General features: G+C 38.5%; 1 protein-coding gene across 1 annotated transcript in view; it reads right to left on the bottom strand.

Annotated features, from left to right (window-relative positions):
• Positions 1-26,635, bottom strand: part of LRP5 (LDL receptor related protein 5) — a 206,645-nt gene that overhangs the window by 46,396 nt on the left and 133,614 nt on the right. Inside the window, exons 8-12 of the mRNA XM_063438121.1 lie at positions 21,877-22,093; positions 16,576-16,865; positions 15,132-15,358; positions 12,220-12,404; positions 4,618-4,941 (exon numbers count right to left, since the gene is read on the bottom strand). Coding sequence (XP_063294191.1) covers positions 4,618-4,941; positions 12,220-12,404; positions 15,132-15,358; positions 16,576-16,865; positions 21,877-22,093 — 1,243 coding nt within the window. The remainder of the gene's footprint in view (positions 1-4,617; positions 4,942-12,219; positions 12,405-15,131; positions 15,359-16,575; positions 16,866-21,876; positions 22,094-26,635) is intronic.

Raw genomic sequence — 26,635 nt, 5'->3', positions numbered from 1 at the left:
GAGGTTTAAACTGAAAGATATATATATTGTGTGTAATGAGAAGGATAATATTCACCTTCAGTCTTTATTAACCTGGCTTAACTGATACCAGAAAAAGTCAGGAAGATGATAAGCGCTTTGGAGAAACTCTGCTCCGTTTGCCTTGACCGTGACCCGACCAGATTGCTACAAGGTCTTGTGGGGGGTGAGCCAGGAGCTGCGGCTGACCTCTGTCGTGAAATCCTGCGGGGTTATCAGAAGCGTCGCGTATCCTCGCCACCTTGGACTGGTGGAGGTTATCCCAGTCCATTCTACCACAACGCCTGATACACGTGTGTCACTTACCCGAGCCGACTCCTGCACACAGCGCCTAGTCGTACGCATCGAGTGACTTGAAGATGGCAGATGTGCCTAAACACCATGTACCCACCACGACACAACTTTTCCTAGCTCAGTGGAGCGATCTCTGCAGCGGCTCGATGATCTGGGCGAAGCTGGAAAACTGTGCAGCAATAGCATTACAGTAGCCTCAGAGTGGAGAACGGAGGAGTGATAGCCAAGAGGTGAACAGACCTCCTTCAGGCATAGCCTTTCTTGTGGCTCCTAATACCGCTTGCACAAGCCCACCTAGGCAGAGTGCCAACAGGGGCTCGAACCCAAAGCATTAACAGCACAAACGCAGGGCTGTCCATCCGCAGCGCAAGTCCATCAAGGCCCTCTGAGTCTCCCAACAAGGCAAGGCAGGAACTCCCAGAGCCTCCAAGTCCATGGCTCGAGGATGCCGGTGCCCAATAAGGCCCGGGGCTGGAAGGAAGCTCCAACTCACCCTCACGGTGCCTCTACCTTCTCCAACGCCCTCACATTGCCAGTATGCATCCCAAGTGTGGCAATTGGGTGACTAGACAAGCTATGCCATGTGGCTGCACAGCATGGCACAGGAATCATCCTGCTTTCAGAGCACGCTATCCTGCTCCTATTGGGCATGCTAAGCCATTCTAAGATATGGTAATAGTGTTATATTTTTATTTACCATTTCTCATTTTACTGTTCCTCTAAGCCTGATACTTACATCTTGATTGCTATATTACCATAGTGAGACAAGTCGAGTGACCAGATTAATCACATTTTATTATTGTGCTGTGTAGCACTACTAATTGACACTATGCCCAACATGTCCATACTTACCAAACAAGCGTATTCGCCATACCACTACTTTGCCATTTACATAAACAATGTCCTTGACATTTCATGTGACGCTTATCTTACTATGTATTGTTATTTTGAATATTTCGATGCAATGTCTAGGAGAGCTGATTTGTTACCCTATGCACTGCAAAAATAAAGAATAAAAAAAGAAAATTATAAAAAAAAAAAAAAATTTACACATACACTGATCAGCCACAACATTAAAACCATTAACAGGTGAAGTGAATAACATTGATTATCATTCCAATGGTACCCGTCAAGTGGTGGGTTATATAAAGCAGCAAGTTTACATGAAGTTTATGAATGTTATGTGTTCGAAGCAGAAAAAATTGACAAGTGAAAAGATCTGAGTGACTATAACAAAAGTCAAATAATGACAGCTAGAAGACAAGAGCATCTCTCCATCATGGAAAATCTTGTGGGGTGTTCCTGGTATGCAGTGGTTAGTACATACCAAGAGTGGTGCAAGGAAGAACAACTGGTGAACCGTCATCAGGGTTATGGGAGCCCAATTCTCATTGATGCATGTGGGGAATGAAGGCTAGCCCATCTGATGTGATCAAACAGAAGAGCTACTGTAGCTATAAATTGATTTAAAAAAAAAACCCCTAATGCTGTGAATGGGGCTGTGTAGCAATGTCTGCAAGTAGTTTGGCTTTGGTCCTCTTAAACGGCTGCATACTGAACCGTTGAAATATTGAAATGGGTACAGCAGTTGAAGTTGTCTTTTGTGAAACTGCGTAGTGCGAACAATTCTTCCATCATTTCTAGGCAATTTAGATGCATATGTGTTTCATCTGAACACATCTGCCTCCCATAGAAGTCCTCCAGCATCGAGCTCCCTTACCTAATCGCCTTGTGTCAGACCCAGCAAACCAATCAGGCAAACTGAATTGGGCAAGCCCTATATTGACCCTGTAACTTTCCAGAACACCATAAAACCTGTTCATGGGGTGCATTGTTATACTCTGGAGACTTCGCTGAACACAAATATGAGTGTTTAAAACAGTAAAACCTATCACGACAATGAAATCACCAGTAAAAGTGCAGTTTTTGTGTAAAAATAAAATGCAAAGAATAAATAAAAATGCTAAATTTGGCCAGCGTTTGTGACTAAGTGGCTACTACAAAAGACTGTAAAATACCCCATTTTGAATACCCTGGGTTGTCTACGTTTTCAAATGGTATATCATGGTGGGGTTCATTTTCATTTCTGGGCTGCCATACCATCTCCAAACCAACATAGCCAGTCTGGCAATTTACAAACCCAGAAATTGGCAAATCTTATGTTTGACCCTGTAATTATCCAAATCACCATAAAACCTGTCTACTTTTACAAATGGTATGCCATGATGGGGTTAAATTCCATTTCTGGGCTGCTATACGGTCTCAAAAGCAACATAGGCCCAGCAAACCAATCTGGCAAATTTCAATGTGCAAACATGGAAAAGGGGAAAGCCCTACATTTCACCCCTGTAAGTTTGCAAAAACCCATAAAACATGTACATTGGGAGATGTTGCTGAACACATATTGGGGTGTTCTGTGTCAGTAACACATAACAGGAATGGAGAATCCATGCCTAAAGTACAATGTGAGAGAAAAATAACACAAATACCCTAGGTGTCTACTTTTCAAAAATAATGCTAATGCTAATGCTTTCAAACTTGACTGATATTTACTTTGTTGCTAGAGTAGTAAAGAGAGAATTTATGCATAATATGAGCCTCATGTCTGTGATAAAATTTGGAATTCACTTTGGTTTCTTGACAATTGTCACTTTAGCAAACAACCCTGTATGTGTCCAATGTATCATTACAGAATTGGACAGTCTAGATTGAATTGTGTCATAGTACCTGTTGGTGCAGGCACCACAATCAGTGGCCCACTAATCGAAATATAGTAAAATCTCCAGATCGACAGCTTTTTTCATTTATGGAAGAGCAGGGTTTATTGGTGCAGAACACCCGGATGTTTATGCCACATCACCTTCATCAGGCTCAACCTAACCTAATCAGTTCTGTTAAAGGAACACTATAGTCACCTGAACAACTTTCGCTTAATGAAGCAGTTTTGGTGTATAGAACATGCCCCTGCAGCCTCACTGCTCAATTCTCTTCCATTTAGGAGTTAAATCCCTTTGTTTATGAACCCTAGTCACACCTCCCTGCATGTGACTTGCACAGCCTTCCATAAACACTTCCTGTAAAGAGAGCCCTATTTAGGCTTTCTTTATTGCAAGTTCTGTTTAATTAAGATTTTCTTATCCCCTGCTATGTTAATAGCTTGCTAGACCCTGCATGTGATTAAAGTTCAATTTAGAGAGAAAGAGATACAATTATTTAAGGTAAATTACATCTTTTTGAAAGTGAAACCTTGAAAGTTTTTTTTTCATACAGGCTCTGTCAATCATAGCCAGGGGAGGTGTGGCTAGGGCTGCATAAACAGAAACAAAGTGATTTGACGCCTAAATGACAGTGAATTGAGCAGTGAAATTGCAGGGGAATGATATATACACTACAACTGCTTTATTTAGCTAAAGAAATGTAGGTGACTATAGTGTTCCTTTAACCAACTAGTTTTCAAAGGGCAACATTTTGCTATGCATGTATGAGTCCCTACTAAAGTTCATTTTCCTACTGTAGGCAGATGCTACAATAGAAGCCTTCATTCATAAATAAAACCTACCATTCCAGTAAACAATTTTTTTTCCCCAGTTCTAAACTTTATAAGCCTCTGGTCAAAATGTCACTGCACAGGGTCTTACCGCTGTATTTCAAAGAATATAAAAACTGTATTCCTCACATGACACAATATAACATGTCATGCATAACAATGCCCTACTTGCATTGTTTGTACACAAGGCATTTACGCAGGGACTAAAACTGCGACCGTTTTCGACCTATTCATCGTTCTTTTTTGCACAATAAATAGAAAAAAAAAACAACTTTATTCAGTCCAGGAATGCAACTTTGATTAATTTTTTCTTTATATATATTGCGGGTTTGCACCCTGGCAGAAGTCTTTTTCTTGGCTACATACAGGTAGAGTGCCGAACTTTGGAATATATATATCTATATCTAGATAGATAATCAAATATTTGCACACACAATCTGGGGATGGCTAATAGGTCATTCTAGTCCAGTATTTAAGTAAGATGGAGATGTATTAAGACCAAAGGGGGCTAGTGTAGACCCTTCCATCCCACTGTAAATAGGACATGACATAGGAATGTGTTACTTGATGGACTCATCCAATTATTACTCTTTAGTTCACGGCACACAAGAAATGGAAAGGAGGGGAACTGGGACTATCTGCTCAGTAAATTCTGGTGGGGTTCTTCTATCTATTCACCCTAAGTGAAAGCACCTGTACTTCTAACTTACCCTTAAAAAAAACAAAAAAAACATAAATATATTAAAAAAGGTACATACAGCTGCAGTTCCGGTTGTTGGAGTCCAAGGTGTAATGAGACGAGCAGCTACATCTGTATCCACTTGGCACAGCCAGACATAGCTGACTACAGTGACCATTGCTTTGCATGCAGTCATTAAAGCCGTCCTGCCGAGAGGAATGGAAGACGAGGATGTCCATCACAAAGTCCAAGTGGCCTTGAATCAGGGTACGGTTCTTCCCATTGGTTTTGTCTGCTCTTTCAATACTACGGACATTCCAGTCCGTCCAGTAGATAAAATCACTGTACTGGGTAAGACCAAATGGGTGAGGAAGATCATCGGCAATGATCACTCTTTCTTGGCCTGTTGATACAAGGATGATCAGATGTAAATCGTGGGGAGGAATCGGCTAAAAAGAAATTATGCCTTTTATGAATTTATCACATTAAAGAAAAATATACAGGCCGATTACATAACTAGCTATGAATTGGATGATCTCAAAAGGAAGAGACAAGTAAGTAAATGTGGATTATTTTAACCATAGAGAAAGAAAGCACATATTTTATTAAGATAAATCATATGAGCCACATTCAAAGGATCAACATTACAGATAAGAAAACATGTTAAAAAAAAAATTCTCAGCAAAACTTTGGAAAATCTTCTCCCAGCAGCAGTGCTGAAATATCAATAAGCATTACAACGTCTTATTTAGTATCATTACCATGGAGACGTGAGTCTCAAGAGCAGCTAGTATTGCAGTTTATTAAAGGAACACTCCATATACCATAACCACTGAAGCTCCCTGTAGTGGCTATGGTGCAATAATTATTCTCACACTGATCCACTCTAAGCAGCCAAGCACCACTCTAGGCAGGAGCTTCTGAGTGCAATCCTGAGAAGGGTTCGCTCTTCAGCCGAAGCTTCAGCTGATCAATCTCAGGCAATGACCTAATCCTTACACTGCTGGGGCTTAGTTATGATAGAGTGCTTCTGGCTCTCCATATGAAGTAGTGAAAGTGGGATACAGCAGTTTCAGCCTTTACACTTGGAGGTGTTGCTAGGGCACTCCAGGCATCACCCCTACTGGGAGTTGTAGTGGTTATGGTGCTTAGAGTGCTACTTTAACAGGACTAACACCTTGTTTTAGATTGAACAATATATTATCTTAACTATTTGGGGAATCCTTATCACTAATAAAAGTTTACAAAGTGAAACACATCCTGCAGGTATTCTAACAGACGGAATAAGGACCGCTTCTTTTGTACTACCCATCATTAAATATTTGGTTGGTTTAGAAGACAGAGGGTCTGGGGATTGTTGGGATCGAATTGTATATAGGTATTGTGCAATAGGTATGTGTATTTGTTTGCACTAGAGACAGTGTGTCTGTCTGCATATTAAAAGCATGTAAAAGGAGACAGTCATGGGACTTGAAGTGGAATGTTTATTAGACTAGGAGGAAGGGTTGATATATTAATCTTTTTTGTTTTCCTAGTCCTCTTTCCATTTGGTCTGTGTGTAGGATTGCCTGCTTCCTGTTAACTATATTGAAAGAAAACATTAAATACATGTGTCACTGACCTCGAAGATTGTGGAAAATTGACACCCAGAGAAAAATTCTATAAAATCTCTGATAACCAGGCAATTATGAAAACTACATCATTGCATCATGCACTAAATAATAACAAGTATGTTCTATAATACAGTCTATTTTGAATTAAGCTTGCGCCATTTCGGAGCTGGACCGCTCTTGTTGATGGAATCAGACTGATATCCAACAAGTCTAGTTGCTTTGACATTAGAGCAGGGACTAAGGGCAAGCTGTCGTGTGTTCTTGCCTGTTCTAATTTTTCCCACGTCTTCTGTTTGTTCATGCTATGTTGAATGAATGTGGCTCTGATGCTTGCTTTCTGTTGAATTAAATGTGTGCACTTTTCAACAGTTCATTAGTCCTGTGGAAGTTAACTGTAACTGTTACCATTGACAAGTGGCATTCATAATTAAATGTTCCATAATCTCCCCCCAAAAACACACAAAAAAAACACATTAATGAACGCTCAACTGACCTTCATTCAAGCCAGGAAATTAACAAACAGAAATCCAAAACATTTTCCAATACATTGCAATGCGTAACACACGTCCACTGTCACTGACAATTTTAATGTGCCTTTGGCTATTTGTCAATTTGTCTACAGTGTATACATTCAAATAAACAATATCAGTAATACTATGACCACTGAGATTTCATTAAATCCAAAAGCAGTTGCCTTTCAATATTGCTCAATTATAAACTCTAGGTATGTGCAGCTGGAAATTACAAGGACACTCTGAAATGTATTCTCAAAACATCATGTTCTGCTGACTTCTAAACAATGTCTCTAGGTTTGCAGCCAATGCCTGCATTACTGTTAACACAATCCCCATCTTCTAAATTGATGAAATCTTGTTTCCAAAGCAAAAAGCACACAAACACACGCATACATAAAAACAAAAAACAAACAAACCTGAGCTCAGTGGGAAATGTCAAGCACCATAACAAAGGCAATTTGTATGGCACAAAGTGACCCCTTGCCATGATCTCCCTGGACACAATTACTCATAAGGGCAATCATTTACAAATAGACTGCTGCAGCTATAAAAATAGCCTTTTTCAGTGCCTCCTATAAACAAATATACCTCCTCCTCTACCATCTAAATATTTGTGTGTCTTGCACATGCTATACAAACCTCTGCTCCTCTAACAAGCACCTTCGCAGCTTACTGTGAAGGAGCCGAAACTGTAGTAATGGGATCGTACCTGGCATTTTTACTCACTAACTGTGAATGGAACACAACCACTATCACCGGATGTGTCCTAGCTGGTGAATTGAATTGCTGCCAAGTGTTTTACAAATTGGACAGATTAATGGTCTTCAGATTGGGTGACCCACTTCCTGGTCTGGACAGAGGTCACTGAGAAACTAAAGACAAAGTAAATGCAATAACGTTACAGTGAGACTGTCGTGCATTACAAGCCTTATTTCCACGCTGAAAGAAATAAAATAATAAGATTTTAGCCAGACACTGAGCAGGCCAAATGGCTAGCAAATGTAAAGATAAAAAATATTTAGTGTTTTATTATCTGCATTTGAACAGGCTACACCACAGAGCATACGTTGAGCTAAGAATTGTGGGATGTAGTTATCTTCATTTACAGACACAAGGCACATGTTTTGTCAGGAGAAGGAGAGAGACTCCAGGGAGAAAACATGAGTATATCTTGGAATCTACAGTATTGGCGATTTTAATATATATATATATATATATATATATATATATATATATATATATATATATATATATATATATTCTACTATTCAAGAATCAAGCAAATTGAACACAAGGTCTCTTACTAGGAAAGTCGTGAATACCAAAGAATAGGTCTGCTTTTAAACAAAGAATTCACAAGGCATAATACACTAAAGCACTAAAGGACTGTGTTGAAAGCAAGAAAAAAACAGCACTGTGAGACAACAGCTGCATTTCCACTTGAGATTTCCTTCCTACACCATTTAAAAAGCAATAAAGCATTTTTTATAAGAACTTCAGTCTATGTGTGTTCTCATTAATGTAACTAGGTGTCTTTATCTCTATCAGTTAGAGACAATCGAGGAAAATAAATGATGCAGACGTCCTTTAGGTTTGGCAATGCCAACACTCACTTATATTCTACAAATAAAAAAAACATATGGTGCTCCTGCCTTCACTTCAACTCAGTGAGAATCAGAAGCCTTCTTCACTGAGCTAAGCATGGTGGTGCAGGTCTTAGCTCATTGGCCGAGAGCTATCAGCTGACGCCCTCAACCAATGTGCTCAGGAGAACCAATGGAAGCTCCTCAGTAGAGGCTTCCGACTCTCGCTGAGCTGTAGAGGTGGTGTGGAGAGGCGACCAGTGGACCACAAGTAAGATGTCAAACTGCTTGGGAAAAAAAGTTTAACTCCAAACAATGGGGGACACCAGAAACACTACAGTGCAGTGGTTATGTTGCTTGGAGTGTTTCTTTAAATTAGGCCTGCTTCCAACAAGCCCTGGCAAAATTACCTAAAGGACCAAGAAATTCGCCGAGACCACTTCATCTCAATGTCATTTTGGACCCTGCAATGTAAAACATTGTACTTATCTAGAAATCGCAATGCTTACATGGCAAGGTTAAAGCAGCCTCTAGTGGCGGTCTTCCTAACAGCCACCAGGCGCGCCTCCATTGCGCTGACCGAGTAAAACACTCTCACATGATGTGAACGCTCATAGGAAAACAGTGCTTCCTATGTATGCGTACAGCACTCGCCTCGCATCTAGTTCCAGCTCCCCATCATTCATGGGAGAATGGGAAACATACACAGTTGAAACCTCCTCTGAGACCAAGTGGCAGAAAATGTGCAATTTAACACACTATTGCTCATTTTCCAGTAAGTCCCAAGAGACATCATACAAACGTATGAGTTGCTCGTAAATCCAGCACATACTGGGTTATGCTGGAGCTGTGGGCAGGAACCCGAAACACTTTAGTCCTTCTGGGAGCGAATACATTCCGTGCTAGGAAAACTTTCAGACTCATTGACTCCTTTTAAACCGGCCCCCATGTTGCTGCTTCACACTAAAACCACTAGAGAAAAATACAAGAGGTCCATCGCGATCCAACTTTTAAGTGTAGCTCAAAAGGTAGTCCCCCAGTTTTGCTGGAAAAAAACAAACAGTTAATCCCCCACTACGAACCTGGTTTCTCAGGTGGAAGGGCACGCATTCTAGAAGAATTACATTTTGGAGCTTCAGTTAAAATGAACTTCTAAACACCAATTGAGTCGCACCACTGGATACTTGCTACCTCTAAGGAGGATTTTCAAATGGTCTTGGGCTAGATCCTGCGCAGGGATTCACAGACTGGACGATCCACCCCTCCCCCTCTTTCCTTCTTCTTCCCCTACTCTGCTCTTTTATAGTTGCTTAATGTTTATGAACATCCACAAAATATAACATAGGATCTACAGAAATCCTTTCCGTGCTAATAATTTGTGAGTCCTTATAGTCCAACAAGACCCCTCAGACAAGGACAGTGCACTACCATATGTGATGTTGTACTTTGTTTATGTTTCTCTGACAAAATAAAATAAAAATGATATTCACAAAATAAATAGCTAAAATAAAAGCAGGTGAAAGCAATTAACGGTCTGGTATTACAACCAAGACATGAAGCATATGATTCTTCTAGCTCTGACATTTACACAACAATACCTTCAAGATGCAACAAATTACAAAGAATCAGAAACATAACCATACAAAGGCAAAATTAGGAGAATACTTTTTGAAGAAAAAAGCAACAGTTCTAGTTTATTAAGTAACTTAACCTATACGCTTCCACCTATTGTTTTTATGATGGAAGTAACCATAGTAAAACTTTGTTTACTGTACAAAGCATTGCATGATCTATATAACAACGTGAACTTTAAGAAACATATAGATCTGGACGATTAAATCAGACCTACAGATAAAACGCAGGTGTTGTAGCCCTGAATCATCCAAGTTACTGAATGTACTAAAGGGAAGAACATTTTTCTGTAGTCTCAATTTGTCTGTGGAATAAATAGTTATTTAACAACAGATAATAAACATTACAAATAACTTTGGAATGGCATAACACCCAGTTTCCCTTCTATACATATTAGTGCTTATAACATATTAGATGTCAACATTTTACTGGCAGAAGGTATGTGGGGTTGTAAAACAACCAAAGAGGTAAACTATTCTTTAAATATTAGCTTAATTAAAAGGAAGGATATGGGAACAAGGGAAAGGTCTACTGCACATAGACCATGATTGAAAAACGGTGATCGAATAGAGGCGACTATAGTCTGTGCTTGCACGGGTGTCATTTGATCTCCTACAGTATTAAGGCAGAAATGAACAGTGTAAGGAAGGAATTAAAAGTTCATTTCTATGTGAAAATACTTTCCGTCCCGATGGCCAACTTTCTCACACTATAATTTGATATCCTGCAATGCTACAAAAGAGCTGAGCATGCTCAGTTTGTTTTGGCCATTGGGTAACTATGTCAAGCCAGTGCTGATATTTTTATAACTGCATTGCATCTACATTACATTTGCCAAGACATGGGTCTTTGTATATAGCAGGACAATTAAGTTGTCCTGCTCAAAGAAGAGCAATACTTAAAGGAACACTACACATTGTTTTTTTTTTTTTTTTAAACAATCTAGTAGATAAAGCCCCAAAGCAAACATATATATATATATATATATATATATATATATATATATATATATATATATATATATATATATATATATATATATATATATATATATTCATTCAGCATGCTTTATTTGGTAGTATTTGGAAAACAGATTGTAAAAGCTGCAGCTCCCTTTCCCCAGAGCAAACTTTCAGCCTGTGCGGGGGAATTGACATTTTAGAATTTTTTTGATTGACAGTCAGAAAAATGTTTCTTCCCACAATTACATAAGTGTAGATTAATATTGGAATTGGCACTTTTATAAACTGTAAACAAATGACAGACTCTAGACACATAAAGCACATCAGCAAGCTTAAGCAAATTGTGTGTTATCCTGATTATTTTTTGTTTTCCAAACAAAATTCAGTTTCCTCCACATTTTATTTAGAAAGTTTTGGAATTCATAACCGTTCCATCAAGTTCCACTGCTTATTAAAAAGATTACATTGGTTCCAAGATGACTTTTTCAAATCTACCAACAAAAATCAGTCAAGCAAATATGGGGTGACAAGTAGGCATTCTAAAATACCCAATATACCAAAGACACTGGTAGACCTATAATAGCTTGTGAATGCAACCGTAGACAGCTTTCTGTATGAGGGTATCCACGGCAAACATACTCTTACAGACAGAAAATTTAGCTACAGATGAAGAAAGATACAACTGTAGCACTCCAGTCTCTATTGCTTGAGATTGAGAGCTTGGTATGCAAACCAGATGCCATGATGTCTACTTCTGTTTTCCATATCACGATATGGCTAAACAAAGGAGGATGAGAATGCCACTCAAGGGTGGTAGAGCCGGCAGCTGTGAGAATCCTCCCCTATGGTATAGGGGTAGCCAACAAATTTTGCGTAATGGAGAACATGGATACAACATTCATGTTAGAAGCACTCCATGTCCCACAAATTAGTGAACAATATAATTCACCTATATGGGACTGCCTGACAGTGAAATACATACACTTTAAAATAAGGCATTATGAAATAGAAAAGTGGGAAAATACGCATCTTTACAGCCTCAAAATTGTCTGAAAATGAATCTTCAACTTTATACCTTAGGAGCCATAACGGATGCATCAAGGCAAACAGAGAACATGTGCCGAATGGGTCCAATTATAAACAGATACAAAGGTTAAGAGTAATCATTGGAACCTCATTTGCATATTCATACAGATAATCTCTTATTGTAATGGAAGTGTGGTACATTGAGCAGTTCTATGGGAAAACACATGTGAAACCTGTCTGGGATATGTACCATGCATTGTATTTGAAAGTCTTATGTTAACAAATGTTAAAAACAATTCAATGCTTCTAGTACACTAACGGGAATAAGATTAACCATCTGCTAATATTACCCAACATGTTGGAGGATTCAATCATGCATGTGTCCAGATCAGTCCAGTAGAGCCTTTGGTCAGTGTAGTCAATGGTTAAATCATTGGCTCGACCCAATTTGTCAATCAACGTAATACTATTGGTTCCATCCATGAAGGCACGAACAATTCTAGGTTTTCCTCCCCATTCCGTCCAATACATATATCTGAAAAAGAGTGCCATACAGAGTAGTAACAGGAAATTCAAGTTTTGTTGTGGTATATGCTAGAGAACAGAACATTATGTCAACAAATCAATAAGAATTTACAGAACTTCTATGTACCAAACAATATATTTAACCATTGAGCCGAAATGTAAATAAAACCTATAGAAAAAAAACAAAACAAAGAAAACTACACACTACTCAGTAAAGTATTCTAACTTATTTATTAACCAATGAGTTGAGGATAATGGACAACTCCGCTGCAAAGTTTAGGAGGAAAAAATATAGTCCATTTGTAAAAGTTCTGCTGTAAACGTATTTAAGTTGTTTATTGTACCTTGTACCTGGGTTGTCGGCTTGCAAAAAAAAATATTTTCAAACTGTACATTTTTTACTCAGACTGGGGCAAAAATTCGTTTTCTGCATGATTAAATCTTTTTTGTTAAAATCAAAATCCTTTAATCCACATCTGAATTAATAGATTCCGAGAAATAATTTATTTTCCAGACCAATCAATTGATTTTGGTGTGGATTACAAGGATTTTGATTTAGACGAACTGACAGGATTGTATAGGAAATAAATATTTGCAGAAGTCTACCTAGAACTATACATAACTGTAACACATTTTTTAAGAAACATTCTTATTAAAAAATAAAATTAAAAAATAAACTTATTGCACATCAAAGATAGAAGAACTGACATGAGTTGCATATCACATATATAGATCATGTCCCTGCAGTCTTACTGCACAATTCTCTGCCATTTAGGAATTAAATCACTTTGTTTATGCACCCTAGTCACACCTCCCTGCGTGTGACTTGCACGGCCTTCCTAAACACTTCCTGTAAACAGTGATCTAATGTTTATACTTCCTTTATTGTAAATTTTAATTGATAAAATTCTTATCTCCAGCACGCTTAATAGCTTGCTAGACCTTGCAGGAGCCTCCTGTGTGTTATTAAAGTTTAATTTACAAAGCAGGTGAAAAAAGAAAAAAAAAAAAAAACTTTAAAAGTAAGTTACATCTGATTGAAAATGAAACCATTTTTATTCATGCAGGTTGTGACAGTCACAGCCAGGGAGGTGTGGCTAGGGCTGCATAAACAGAAACAAAAGGGACACTATAGTCATCAGAATAACTACAGCTTATTGAATTTTTTCTGGTGAGTAGAAACATTACCTTCAGGCTTTTTGCTGTAAACACTGTCTTTTCAGAGAACATGCAGTGTTTACATTACAGCCTAGTGATAACTCTTCAGATGGCTGTTAGAGATCCTTCCTGGGTCATGGCTGCCAAAAATGCATCCAAGCATTCAGTGTCTCCTCCCTCTGCATGCAGACACGGAACTTTTCTCATAGAGATTCATTGATTCAATTAATCTCTATGAGGAGATGCTGATTGGCCAGGGCTGTGTTTGAATTGTGCGGGCTCTGCCCCTGATCTGCCTCCTTGTCAGTCTCAGCCAATACTATGGGGAAGCATTGTGATTGGATCAGGCCACCACTCCTGATGATGTCAGAGGAAGTTCACAGGCAAAGGCAGCAGCTTCAGACTTTGATACAAGTAAGATTTTACTATCTTTAGAGAGGCAAAAGGGGCCAAAGGGGCTAGATAGTGGTTTTAACACTATAGGGTCAGGAATACAGTTTGTGTTCCTGACCCTATAGTGCTCCTTTAACTCCTAAATGGCAGTGAATTGAGCAGTGAGTCGTAAGAGGTATAATTTATACACCAAAACTGCTTTATTAAGCTAAAGTTGTTTTGGTGACTATAGTGTCCCTTTTAAATAAAATGTGCCTTCTCCTGTACAAAACCCTGAAAACACACAAAATAAAGTGTCTTTCTTGACAATCTAATAACCAATACCCATCCTGTGACAATTCTTAGCACTCAATCTCTAATATGACCCGATTCCTTCATTCATTCCCTACTCTTAGTCCGGTCATTATATGCTCTTATTTCAGTTATCTAGTCCAATTCTGATGTTTGATGCTTTATACTTTACATGCCCATTGATTCTTATAGAAATCCATAGTTTTTAAAGCAACCCTGCATATCTTTAAAGCACTTCAGCTTGCTAAAGTCCATTATGTGTGAAAAGTATGCCCTCTTTTCCTCCCCCCATTTTACAAGTGCCGATTTCAAAAGAAATTGGCAAATCTGTAAATTAACATTATTACACCCCCTTGGCTGCCAATCAGAAGTCCTGGTCTTTCCTGGTTGTTTATCGCTGTGGAGCTAAACTCAAGAGACAGACAACTGCCTAGAGAACCTGCCTTTCAAAGATTTCTCATTGAGCTGCATTGGGAAGTCTGTGGCTGGACAGCTACAGTCTGGGTAGGATTAAAAGGGGAGGGCTTGCAATGGCTGCAGAAAAGAGATCTGAAGCATTTGAAAGCTGTTTTTAGACAGAACCCACTAAAAAGTGCATAAATAAATAATGCATGCATGTTTTAATTGGGGATATATCTACTAAGCAATGATTTTTTATTTTGTACTTTTTCATTTTTATTTGGGCAGTGAAGTGTGCCTTTAATAAATCTTCAACTTTTCCATAAAAAGTTTAACATATTCTAATATAAAAGCATGTGCATTTAACACAATGTGCAGCTGGTAAGCTTACATTGCTGGTACCGTCAGTGAAGAATGTTTTCGTACTAAAAAAGAAGCAAGCAAAGCATCTCCACACAGAGATGTCACTGATTAGTTTAGATAGCATATCACGCACCCCTTAGCAGGATCCAAGGCCAGGGATCTAGGGTTATCCAAGTCTTTCCAGATTAGAACTTGCCGAAACTGTCCATCAAGACGAGCAACTTCAATCCGATTTGTTCCTGTGTCCGCCCAATAAAGGTTCTTTCCCATCCAGTCTACAGCCATGCCTTCTGGGTAGTCTAGACCAAATTCAATCACATGCTCTAGTGAGCTCCCATTCATGAAAGCTCTGCTTATGGTCTGCAGAAATAATGGGAAAAATTAGGTCTTAGAATGATTAAACAAGATCAAATAACATGTCTATAAGATGCTGCACGTTTAAGTATAGTTTTTTTTTTCCCTTTGAGACTTCAGTTTGTTTATTCCACATTTTTTGTGTATTGTATTTTCAAACGCTGCCATATTTTCTGTATGGGAATCTAGCGCTCACTTATTGGTTATTTTGTTTATACAGTCCTAGGCACACCTCCCTGCATGTGACTTGTACAGCCTTCCTAAACACTTCCTGAAAAGGAACCTAGATATTTTAGGTTCCTGTATTGCACAGTGTCTTTAATTTAGAATGTAATATTTCCTGCTCTGTTTATAGCCTGCATGAGCCTCCCCTGTGAGATTAAAGTTTAACTTACACAGTTAAGAGTAAGGTAAATTAACATCTGATTGAAATTAAACCATTTTTTTCATGCAGATTGTGTCGGCCACAGTCAGGGGAGGTGTGGCTATGGCTATTTGTACACAAACAAAAGTGATTTAACGCCCAAATGGAAAATTGAGCAGTGAGACTGCAGATGCATGATCTGTACACCAATACAGATTCATTAAGCTTAAATGTTTTGATGCCTTTAAGCTCTGAAAAAGCAAGCCTAAATTATACACATACATGTACGTGTATAATACAAATACAAAATACAAAAAATTTGACACATTTTGCTTTGCATTTCTATTTTAAAAATGAATATATATATATATAAATTTACCGTACTACATGTTGGGAAGATTCCATACCCCAGTAAACAAATAGTACAGGTAAAAATAATTAAAGGGACACTATAGTCACCATAATGTACAGCTTAATATAGTTAGTTGTTCTGGTGAGTGTAATAATTGCCTTTAGGCATTTTCATGCAAACACTGCCTTTTCAGAGAAAAGGCAGAGTTTACATTGCCCCCTAGAGAGACCTCCTTTGGCCACTTCTCAAAGGAGCATCTCTATGAGGAGGTGATGATTGGCCGAAATGGCGTTTGGCCTAGCCTCCTTGATGCTTTTACCGCTAAAAATGGGAAATTTTAATGTCACCAAGGAGGCGGATAAAAGGATGGGCCAGTGTCGGCAGACCCATGTGGCGCTAGAAATAAGGTGAGTTGCTACATTATTTAAAGTGGGCTAAGGGGGTGTGTTCCTGACCTTATAGTGTTCCTTTAAGTAATCATGTAAGGTTTTCAGTGAATAACTGCACCTTTAATGTAATATCTGTCCAATAGATTCTATTATCAGACACATCGAAGTCCAGGGCAGAAGCTTCTTTGACCCCAGTGAGTGGGATTGTAACACCATTGTTGTTTGTTTCCAAGGAAATCCTGTGAATGGTTGCTCGGCTTGTGAAAACTAAAAATGCTTCTGGAATGATGCAAGTCCTCATGTCACCCAGTAACTCCAGCCCCATTGGGCAAGAGCACTGTACCCCTCGGGGACAGAAGAAACACAAGTGGCTGCAGCCTCCATTATTATCTGCACATGGATTGGTACCTAGAAACAAAACCACACATTGATGTTAGCATTCAGTAGACATTTCAGAAAAACAACAATATTATATGACTCAGTCATACAAAGGAGGTATTATTTTAATCTTTAGTAGGTTGACGTCTGGTCACTAAAGAGTTGTACAAAACGATCATTAACAAAACAAAAACAAAATATATGCATGTGTTTTTATACATCTACTGAAATTAAGAATGCCCAATGAGCTCAAAAAAGGGTAAGAGTGGAAGTGATATGAAGGTGAATAGTGGGGATTTAATAGAGAGAAATTAGAGTTTTCTGTGGAAGGAAAATAATCAAATATAGATGGGACAGAAGTAGTAAAAGTGGAAGCATGATGATTGCTCCCAAATGAGATAAGTGACCAATAACAAAAATAAAAAAACAGGAAGAGAGAGGACGGACTTCAGGAAACATTGAATAATAATGGGTTTTTAGGATTTAATAGCAGTTAATTACTACAAAAAGATGTGCAGGCTCAAAAACCAGTGATTATAGCAGTAAAACGATAAGAGAAAGCCATCGAAAAACTTCACAAGTTCACAAGTATCTGCAGGGATGATATTTTAGCATATGTTTTGAGTGGCTAGTGCACAGTGTACAAAATGCTTATAGGCACAACTGTCATCAAATTTTCACTTTTCATTTTTTTAAACTTTATTACATTTGATGAAACTTAATGATTTTTTTTTTTTTTTTTTTTTAAATCATGTATACTATTTTTTTTCTAAATAAAATTTGACTTTTATCTGGCTGAGCAGACATGTTGGGTCAGAGTCTATTGTTATCTGACCAACTGCTGCAAGTTCACACAGAGCAATCACGGCAAATCTTAGGTCAACTCTCCACTTCACGCTCACTTTCCAATTCTGCTACTTTTCCACCTTGTCACGTGGTTCCTATCCAACACACTTTCCTTTCTATTGCGTTTGTATAACTCACCGCTCTTTATGTGCCCCCCAACCTCCCATGGCCTATCAAGGGTTAAAAACACTTTATTTACACAACTGATTCCAGCGACGATGTCTCTCGATGCTGGGTCAGATCCTCCGCCTCCTCTGATATCATCCGATGATTGGACCTAATGCTGTTGCGCATTGCCTCAATGCTTTCCTTTGCGGGTTTAACGGAAGCTGGATGTCTTAATGCAGAGCGTGAGAATGTCCAGCGACGTTTAACAGACAGAGAGTCCGTTAAACTCTCGGAAGCACCTCTAGTGGCAGTCTGGTAGACAGCTACCCTAGGACATCTTAAAACTCTCAAAAACTGCAATGTTTTACATTGCAAGACTAAGGGGAACAGTGTCACTCCACCCAGATCATTTCAATGAGCTGAAGTAGTCTGAGTGCCTATAGTGTCCCTTTAATGTTGCTCATTCAGCTGTTTAGTAGATAACTCCCTAATTTGCTATCCTAAATTATAACAAGTCCACATATGGGTAGCAAATTAGGAAGTTATCTACTAAACAGTAAAAAGATTAAAATTATTTTTTGCAATGTGTGTGTGTGTGCGTTTCTAGTGAATACAGTGTGTATATATGTGTGCACTGGTGGAGTGGGATAGGGGCTGTGTTCTGTGGGTGGTGAGAGAGGAGTAGTTTTGATATTTTATTTTAAATTATTATTTATCGTATTCCCAGTGGAGCAGTCTGCGTTGGGGCTCTTTGCAAATTATGCAAAGACTCAGATGATGACAGAGCTGCTTTAAATAAAATAAATGCAATACTGTAAACAAAAATATATCTTTATATAGTTTATAAAAGGTTGAATGGTATGGTATGGTTATAACAATAGGAATAAAAAGAAACCATATAATTTTAAATTAGAACACCATTTATGCATTGGACTATTGTTTCTATCTTAAGCAGATGTCCTTCTATTAACATTTATAGTGGTGTATTCACTAAATATCTCTTATGGTGATTTCAAAACAGAGGTTTAAAATTTAAACCACTATTTCAGAGTTGAAAAAACATTTTTTGCCAACATTTTGGATCTCGGTTGTAAACTCAGCTCCGTAGTTTTATAATCTTTACTGAAACTCATAAAATAATATTTACCGTAGTAAAGGTCATCTAGGGACCCAAATTGCAAAAAGGTACCATTAATACAACTCAGGATGTATGAAATAAATATATCACATTGCACAGAAATGTTGTGAGCCAAGAAATTAAAAAAACAAACAAAAACAGCAGTATACGGATTCTGTAAGTTAAAAGGAACAAACCCATTATAGCAAGGCTCCACACAGTCCCCACACTCCCCACAAATCCTTGAAATGAGGCAAACCCTTTTAAATTGTTAATTTGCAAGTACAGTAATGTTTGCTAGAGGAATGGGCTCAGTGTAAAGGAATCCTTTAATCGCATAAAAAGCAAATCATTGTTCCTTTTTGATGGTACATGTATATACCTGCAATTGATAGTTGAGCAGAAGTGCTCTCAGAGAGTGACAAGCTCATCGAAGAAATGTAGGTTATGGCCCTTGCAGGTGAGGAGTTAAAGTTACACTATTGGCATTCAGACCACTTCATTTCATTGAATTGGTCTGGGTGCACTGTCCATGTCCTCTTAAATCACCTGCAGCTGAAAACATTTAGAGAAACTGCAATTTTCACAATGCATGGTTAAGACAGTCATTAGAGGGGCTTCCTGCTGTTTCAGTGAGATTCTCCGTGTAACAACACTGACCGTCCTCAAGCTTTGCATGAGGACATCCAGCATCTTCTAAATCCTCATAGGAAAGTGTAGATTCAATGCATTCCTATGGGGCAGGCCTAATGTGTGTGCAGCATTCGCCACTCATGCGCATTAGGTTCCTCCTGAGATGACGTCGGAGGAGGAGGAGATGGGGTCAACACAGAAGGAACTCCGCACTAGAACCAGATAGCTGTTTAAAGGATTATTTAACCCATTGAGTGCAAAGCGCGAGGGGAGGGAGAATGACATGGGGGCAGGTGGACACTAATCTTAGGTGTACAACTTTGTATTCCTAGCACCATAGTGTTCCTTTAATGGAATGAGGTGCAATGTGAATGGTCATTATTATTATTATTATTGCAAGCCTACGCATAGGGCAGGCATGCAAACTATTTTAGGACAGAATGGAAAGGAAATTGATATTTGGAAAGGAAGGGTATATTCTATAAAAATCTGTAAATTTGATGTTAACGTAAGAAATCTGATAACACTTCGTTAAACATTTTCCTTGAAATCAGGAAATATTTATCACTTCTCCCCATATAGTAAGTGAAACACAGAAAATATACAAACAAAGTGGGATTAAGTGTGGTGGCAATAAATGCCACAGATCACCTGAGTGGGAACCCCTTACACCACTCTATAAAATACAAACAAAAAAATACATACAATGTAGGAGATGATTCACACTTCTAGACTGGTTAAGCCTAGAGCCAAATTTCTGCATATGGCTCTCATGGATAGCGCTGTGGGACTTTTCAGGATGTCCCTCTCCTATTCCCAGATCACTTATATGATGCTCCGGTTGGGTAATCCAGGTTCCACAACTTGACTTGACTTTTTTCAAGAGAAAACTTTATTGCTCCCAAATGTGGAATAAAACATGGATCAAATTAAAATTTCGATAAAATAAATAAAAAAAATAGAGTAACTGTATACAGTCCTGCCAATTGGCAAAATTTCGGACACTTGGACTTTTTGCCAATTGGCAGGACTGTATACAGTTACTCTATTTTTTTTATTTATTTTATCGAAATTTTAATTTGATCCATGTTTTATTCCACATTTGGGAGCAATAAAGTTTTCTCTTGAAAAAAGTCAAGTCAAGTTGTGGAACCTGGATTATTACCCAACCGGAGCATCATATAAGTGATCTGGGAATAGGAGAGGGACATCCTGAAAAGTCCCACAGCGCTATCCATGAGAGCCATATGCAGAAATTTGGCTCTAGGCTTAACCAGTCTAGAAGTGTGAATCATCTCCTACATTGTATGTATTTTTTTGTTTCTCCCCATATAGTGACAACTTATTACCCAGTGCTTTACAATAGTATAAAAAAGGGAAATTTAATAAATATGGCAATTACAAAATGTCACAAGAACAATAAACTCTGCTTAAACGATTCTGAAGAAATGGGTTTTGAGGCACTTCTTAAATTATTGAAGACTACGAGAGAGTCTAATGGGGGTAGGCAGGCTGTTAAAAAGGAAAGGAGCTGTCCACAAGAAGTCCTGCAAGAGAGAGATAGAAGTAAGGGTGCGAGCATCCGACAGCAGAAGGTCACTGGCAGAGGGGAGAGACAAGAAGGGGCATTCTTCCCAATTAGTGAAGAAATATAACAGGCGCTAGAGTTGTTTAAGAGCTTTATAGGTAAGGGTTAGTATTTTGAATTAAGTTCTATAGGGCACACAATGCCAATACATGATTGATAGAGGGGTGATGTTTGACAGGAGTGTCAGGAGAGTAAAATCAGCCAGGTTTCTCAATGCAAGTCTGACCAAGACATGATCAATTTTAATTTCTTGACCCGCAAACAGTCCCAGGGAGATTTAAACAAACAAAACAAAAATACAAAGTGCGCAACATTGTTAAATTAATTCACTTAAGAAAAGTGAAATTTCTGTCTGTTCTATCATATACAGTATGATTACATACATCTTGAACTATTACACTATTTTTTTTTTATTCATGGTGCTGGTCATAGAGTTAGAACATCATGCGAGGTAATTATACAAAACAGAACTTGATTTAAAAGTTATTTTTTTTTTTTTTAAAAGCATGAAATGATCACATCGCTCACACATTTCAAATGGTCACTCTAAGAACCAAAACCACTTCACCTCAATGAAGTGGTTGTGGTGTAAAGACCCTGGCTTCAAAATGCATTTTTGATACTGCAGCAATGTGGACATGGAGTCTCTGCTGGTGCAGTGTTCTAAAGCAACTTTTCACAAAATTCTGTTTACATGTGTTTAAAATGTAACATATTTTCTATTTGTTGTATGTGATGTGAGAACATACCAAATGTATTTGTCACGCTGGCTGCTTTAAGCCCCATCAGATCCGGCAGTTGGTCAATAATGACTTCCCGGCCTGCCCTCACTTTGTGAACCCTTTCAATGCTTCGTCTTTGCCAGTCTGTCCAATAAATGTAATCCCCAAGAAGTGTAAATCCAAATATATGTGGAAGCTTGTCTTCAAGAATTGTTCTCCGCATGCTACCATCAACATTGATAACCTGTTCAGCAATAAACAGAAATAAAGCCATGGTTATAACAAAATGCTTTCAAAATACAAAAAACCCCCACAAATTATCAAAAGAAAAACAAAACCCCATGCCTTTTTTTATTTGCTTCAGATTAAGGTTTTAAGCTTACGGACTACGGACTAAAATTGCAAATGTGTAAGGATATTAAAGAAGGCAGGTAAAAATAACAAAATTTGTGTCTTGATTGAAAGGATCTTACTTCATCATTCGCAGATGATATTGGAAAAAAATTGGAAAGGCTTACTTTTGCAGAAGCCCATATGAGAGCTTGTTTGCACTCTGTAGACATTCCTATAAGTGTATGCACTGCAACAATTATTAGCATTATTAGAATCATATATTTGGAGGAAAGGGAACAAAGGACGTTTGGTAAGGGGGCAATTAAACCCTGGACAATTTGCATACATGGATTGTGGGCTGCAATCTCACGCTGCTTTCTATGTATTAAAATAGCATGAGATGGACTGGACTGTTTGTTGTCAAATTGCAAATTGCAGGAGCGAGGCAGCAGACAGGAACTGCGCACAACGCTTGTTAGCGAAGCACTGTGTGGGTTTGTGTGTAAGCTAATGGCCCACCATCTCACTGCTATCTTGGACTATACAGGCCCACTGAGATATTTTGCAGTGGACGACAGTAACACACACCAGTCACACGTGGCAATGGAGTCATGGGTAACCATTAGCCCCACTTAGTCATGTATATGAAACAAAGATAATGCCAAAATCCAAAATAATAATTGGAATCACGTTTATTCAAAAAAAAAAAAAAAAATATCACATTTTGTGTAAAAATGTGTTTTTGGCGTTGATGATAAAAGCAGCTATCATAGCTTTAGAGACAAATGATTGGTCTTGCTACACTCAGGTTTACAACCAAGTAAAAAACAGCTCTCTGTACACATACTATTTACATTGTGTCATTATATACCAAAACGTAATTTACACATTAATGTAGCAAGGATTACACCTTTTAAGTCACTAAACTGAGATTTCAGGGTAATTAAGAGGCTTTCAACAAAGGAGCATCACTGTGCACGGTGATAGTACTTAATCCTGCTTATTTTTTTCCGGGATGAAATAAGTGAGTTAATCTTCTAAATGCTATATTGCCACACCTTCCTTACTGGAAAAAAAGATGTAATTGTAATGATTGTGAGCTGCCTGTCAAAAATCTGCTAAACTACACGTATGACCCTAGGGGTATCAAATGCAGGGATTTCCAAAGACAAATGAAAAGGGTCTCGGGCAAAAATGAGTGGGAATTGGAATGATAAATGGAGAATGTCTTATTATAAATGATACTAGCTTAGTCTAAAATAATCTAAAAGAAAGGTGTCAAGGGTAAACATAACACTCACCTTCAAAATACAAAACAAATATAACCACACAGATGAACATTAGCAGATTTCCAGGAATTCAGCAGATGTTGGAGTTGTGGCTTAAATGTATTTTTATTTCCCTTGCTAATGCTGGTGGCACATGCAGCCAGCCTATGTGCCGGGCCAATTGCACCCATTACTAGAGAGGTGCAGTGCCAGCAGTACTTAAAGCTGGATTTGGAAGTTACTTTGTGGAAAAATGATGGTCAGGATTTGCTGTAGTGGCTATGGTGCCACGCATGTTAAATAGTCCAGAAAGATTAAAAAATGTTTCATCTTAATAAAAAAATAAAAAAGTAATCTTTTTCTATTACTGAAAATAAAAGTTTACATTTATTGCAGCTTCCATCTTTACTATTCTGTAATGCATATATAAAGCATTTTTTTCTCTCTGCGTCTCCTGACTTACATTTGATCTATGGGGAAGCCATCGTGTCCTATTTGATTAGAAGCCCCACTTAGGCGTTTGAAGTGTTACTTTAAAATGTAACACTTTAAAAAAAAAAAAATATATATATATATATATATATTTATAAACAGGAAGAATGTATAGTGGTCATTCTTGATACTTGGTCTCCCTGAAAAACTACCTCTTCATAATTTAAAGGGACACTATAGGCACCCAGACCACTTCAGCTCATTGAAGTGGTCAGGGTGCAGTGTCCCTCTCACACTTAGTCCTGCAATGTAAAAAATTGCAGGACTAAACTTCCATGTTTACATTGCAGCACTAAGTCAGCCTTTAGTGGCTGTCTATCAGAGGCACTTCTGGATTCTTACCATTCTTTAGGTCGCCTAACTGACATTATACGGCCTTACTCTGCATGAGTACAGCCAGCATCAGTAAAATCCCCATAGGGGATGGCCTAATGCGCTGTTGATGACATAGGAAGAGGCTGAGCGCCACATACTATGGCTTGCAGTGTTTAATCCTAGCTAGTAGCATAGGACTTCACATTTAAAGACCTGATTTCATCATATCCAATAGGATTGTTACTGCTCTGTCAATACCAATTGTGATGCAAACTTCAATCATAACCTCGCACTTCAGGGTTGGACACATGGGCTACATAGAGAAGCTCAGTTTACTTTGCAACCGTTTCAACGCAATGCCCTGTGGTTAATGCGCCAGGAGGGTCCTGTCCTCTCGACAACCTTTGCAAATACATAATCTGTGGTTTTACTAGCAGCCAGTCTCTGCTTGTTATTCTGGTTATTAAATTGAATGTTGCTGATGTAACAAGCAGCCCACTCAATTTTGTTTTAAAATAACTGGCCCGGTGTTTTAATAAAAGTTCTCTTATAAGAATATACAGCATTTCATTAGAAACTAAAACAATACTGTTCTTTATCCATCAAAATACATCCAAAATACTCCCATCTATGCATGGCTCACCAGGTGATGAAGCATCGACACACTACAGATTATCAGGGTTAGTCACTGAACTGAGAATTCAAAGTGAATTCCAAATTTTAACTGAAAGCATAGATGGCGTAGAGAATGTTTACAGTTTGGCTATTTTTATCTTAATATAGAAATTCACCTGGTTCTCACTTTAATAAATAACCCTGTCTGTGTATTACAAATTGCACGTACTAAAGCCTGAGAGCAGTAACGAGCTACCATCCTCATTTTGTGACAATCCCGTCCCAGAGGAACGTGTGTGCCTTATACATTAATAACATGGGCAGGGTATTTACCAGAGAATATTATTCCGTTTACTTTGTCACAAATGTACAGATTCCACCAGAAGTTGGACACTACAAAACTTTATTCATCAAAATCTCATGAAGACTATGATGCATATAACTGTCTCTCGTAGGACACCAATCTAAAAACCATTGAATCTGGTTGATGGAAATTAAAGGACCACTATAGTGCCAGGAAAACATACTCGTTTTCCTGGCACTATAGTGCCCTGAGGGTGCCCCCACCCTAAGGGTCCCACTCCCGTGGTGCTGAAGGGGGAGGAAGGGGTTAATCCCTTACCTTTTTTCCAGCGCCGGGCTCTCTCGGCGCTGGGACTCACCTCCCTCTGACGTCCCTGGCTGAATGCGCGGCAAGAGCCGCGCATGCATTCAGTCAGTCCATAGGAAAGCATTCTCAATGCTTTCCTATGGACACTAGCGTCTTCTCACTGTGAAAATCACAGTGAGAAGCGCGGAAGCGCCTGTCAATGAGACAACCACTAGAGGCTGGATTAACCCATAGGTAAACATAGCAGTTTCTCTGAAACTGCTATGTTTACAGCAAAAAGGGTTAAACCTAGCTGGACCTGGAACCCAGACCATTTCATTAAGCTGAAGTGGTCTGGGTGCCTATAGTGGTCCTTTAAACTAAAAGCATCAGCTTCATCAAGGAGTTCCAATGAACATTTCTATAACATTTTTATGGAATGCGTAGAGATTAGCTCAGCTGTGATCCTGGCTGAGTCTTGGTAGTGAATACATTTTTCTTGTATATTTTTAATCTTAGTGTTCCTATTCTATTTAGACCCCTCCATTTCAGCATTGCTCCACTCTCCATTTTATTCCAGCACAAGGATAGTAACCTTGCTGTAGCTCTAATCTATCTCCTGTAAAGTCAACATTAGAGATAACTTGTCTAATCAGATGCCTCTCCTGGAGAAAGGCAAAACATGCTTCTCATAGAAAAAGGCAGAGCATACTTCTCATTATAGTCATTATTATTATTACTGGCATTTATAAAGTGCCAACAAATTCAGCAGCGCTGTACAATTGTCAAAAAAGACAAACAAAATAAGAAGAGACCGATACAAGAGGTAGAGAACCCTGCCTGTGAGATTACAGTTAAGAGTGAGTGAAGCAGGAAGCCCTCCTGGCAGTCTGCTTTAGAGCCACAGATGTTTTTAAGGTAATTTATAAAAAAGGGGCTAACTTCTCTCCATATTTTTGCAAAATAGGCCAGTGGGGGAATACAGTTAATCCCTAAAGCTCTTCATTGTCCTAGATCACTTTAGCTTGGTAAAGTGACCCTTTAATTGCTGCCAGGCTTTATAGAGCTTCAAAAGTTAATTGACTGGTGCATTCAATTTTTACAAAGGGTCTAAAGATAGCAGATTGTGACAACAGAAAAGGGGTTATAAAAGACTGGTATCACAAAAACTGCA

Source organism: Pelobates fuscus, chromosome 12 (genome assembly GCF_036172605.1).
Source record: "Pelobates fuscus isolate aPelFus1 chromosome 12, aPelFus1.pri, whole genome shotgun sequence".
Taxonomy (NCBI): Eukaryota; Metazoa; Chordata; class Amphibia; order Anura; family Pelobatidae; genus Pelobates; species Pelobates fuscus.
The sequence above is the reverse complement of the archived record's forward strand: the minus strand, read 5'-3'. Positions and strand labels throughout refer to the sequence as shown.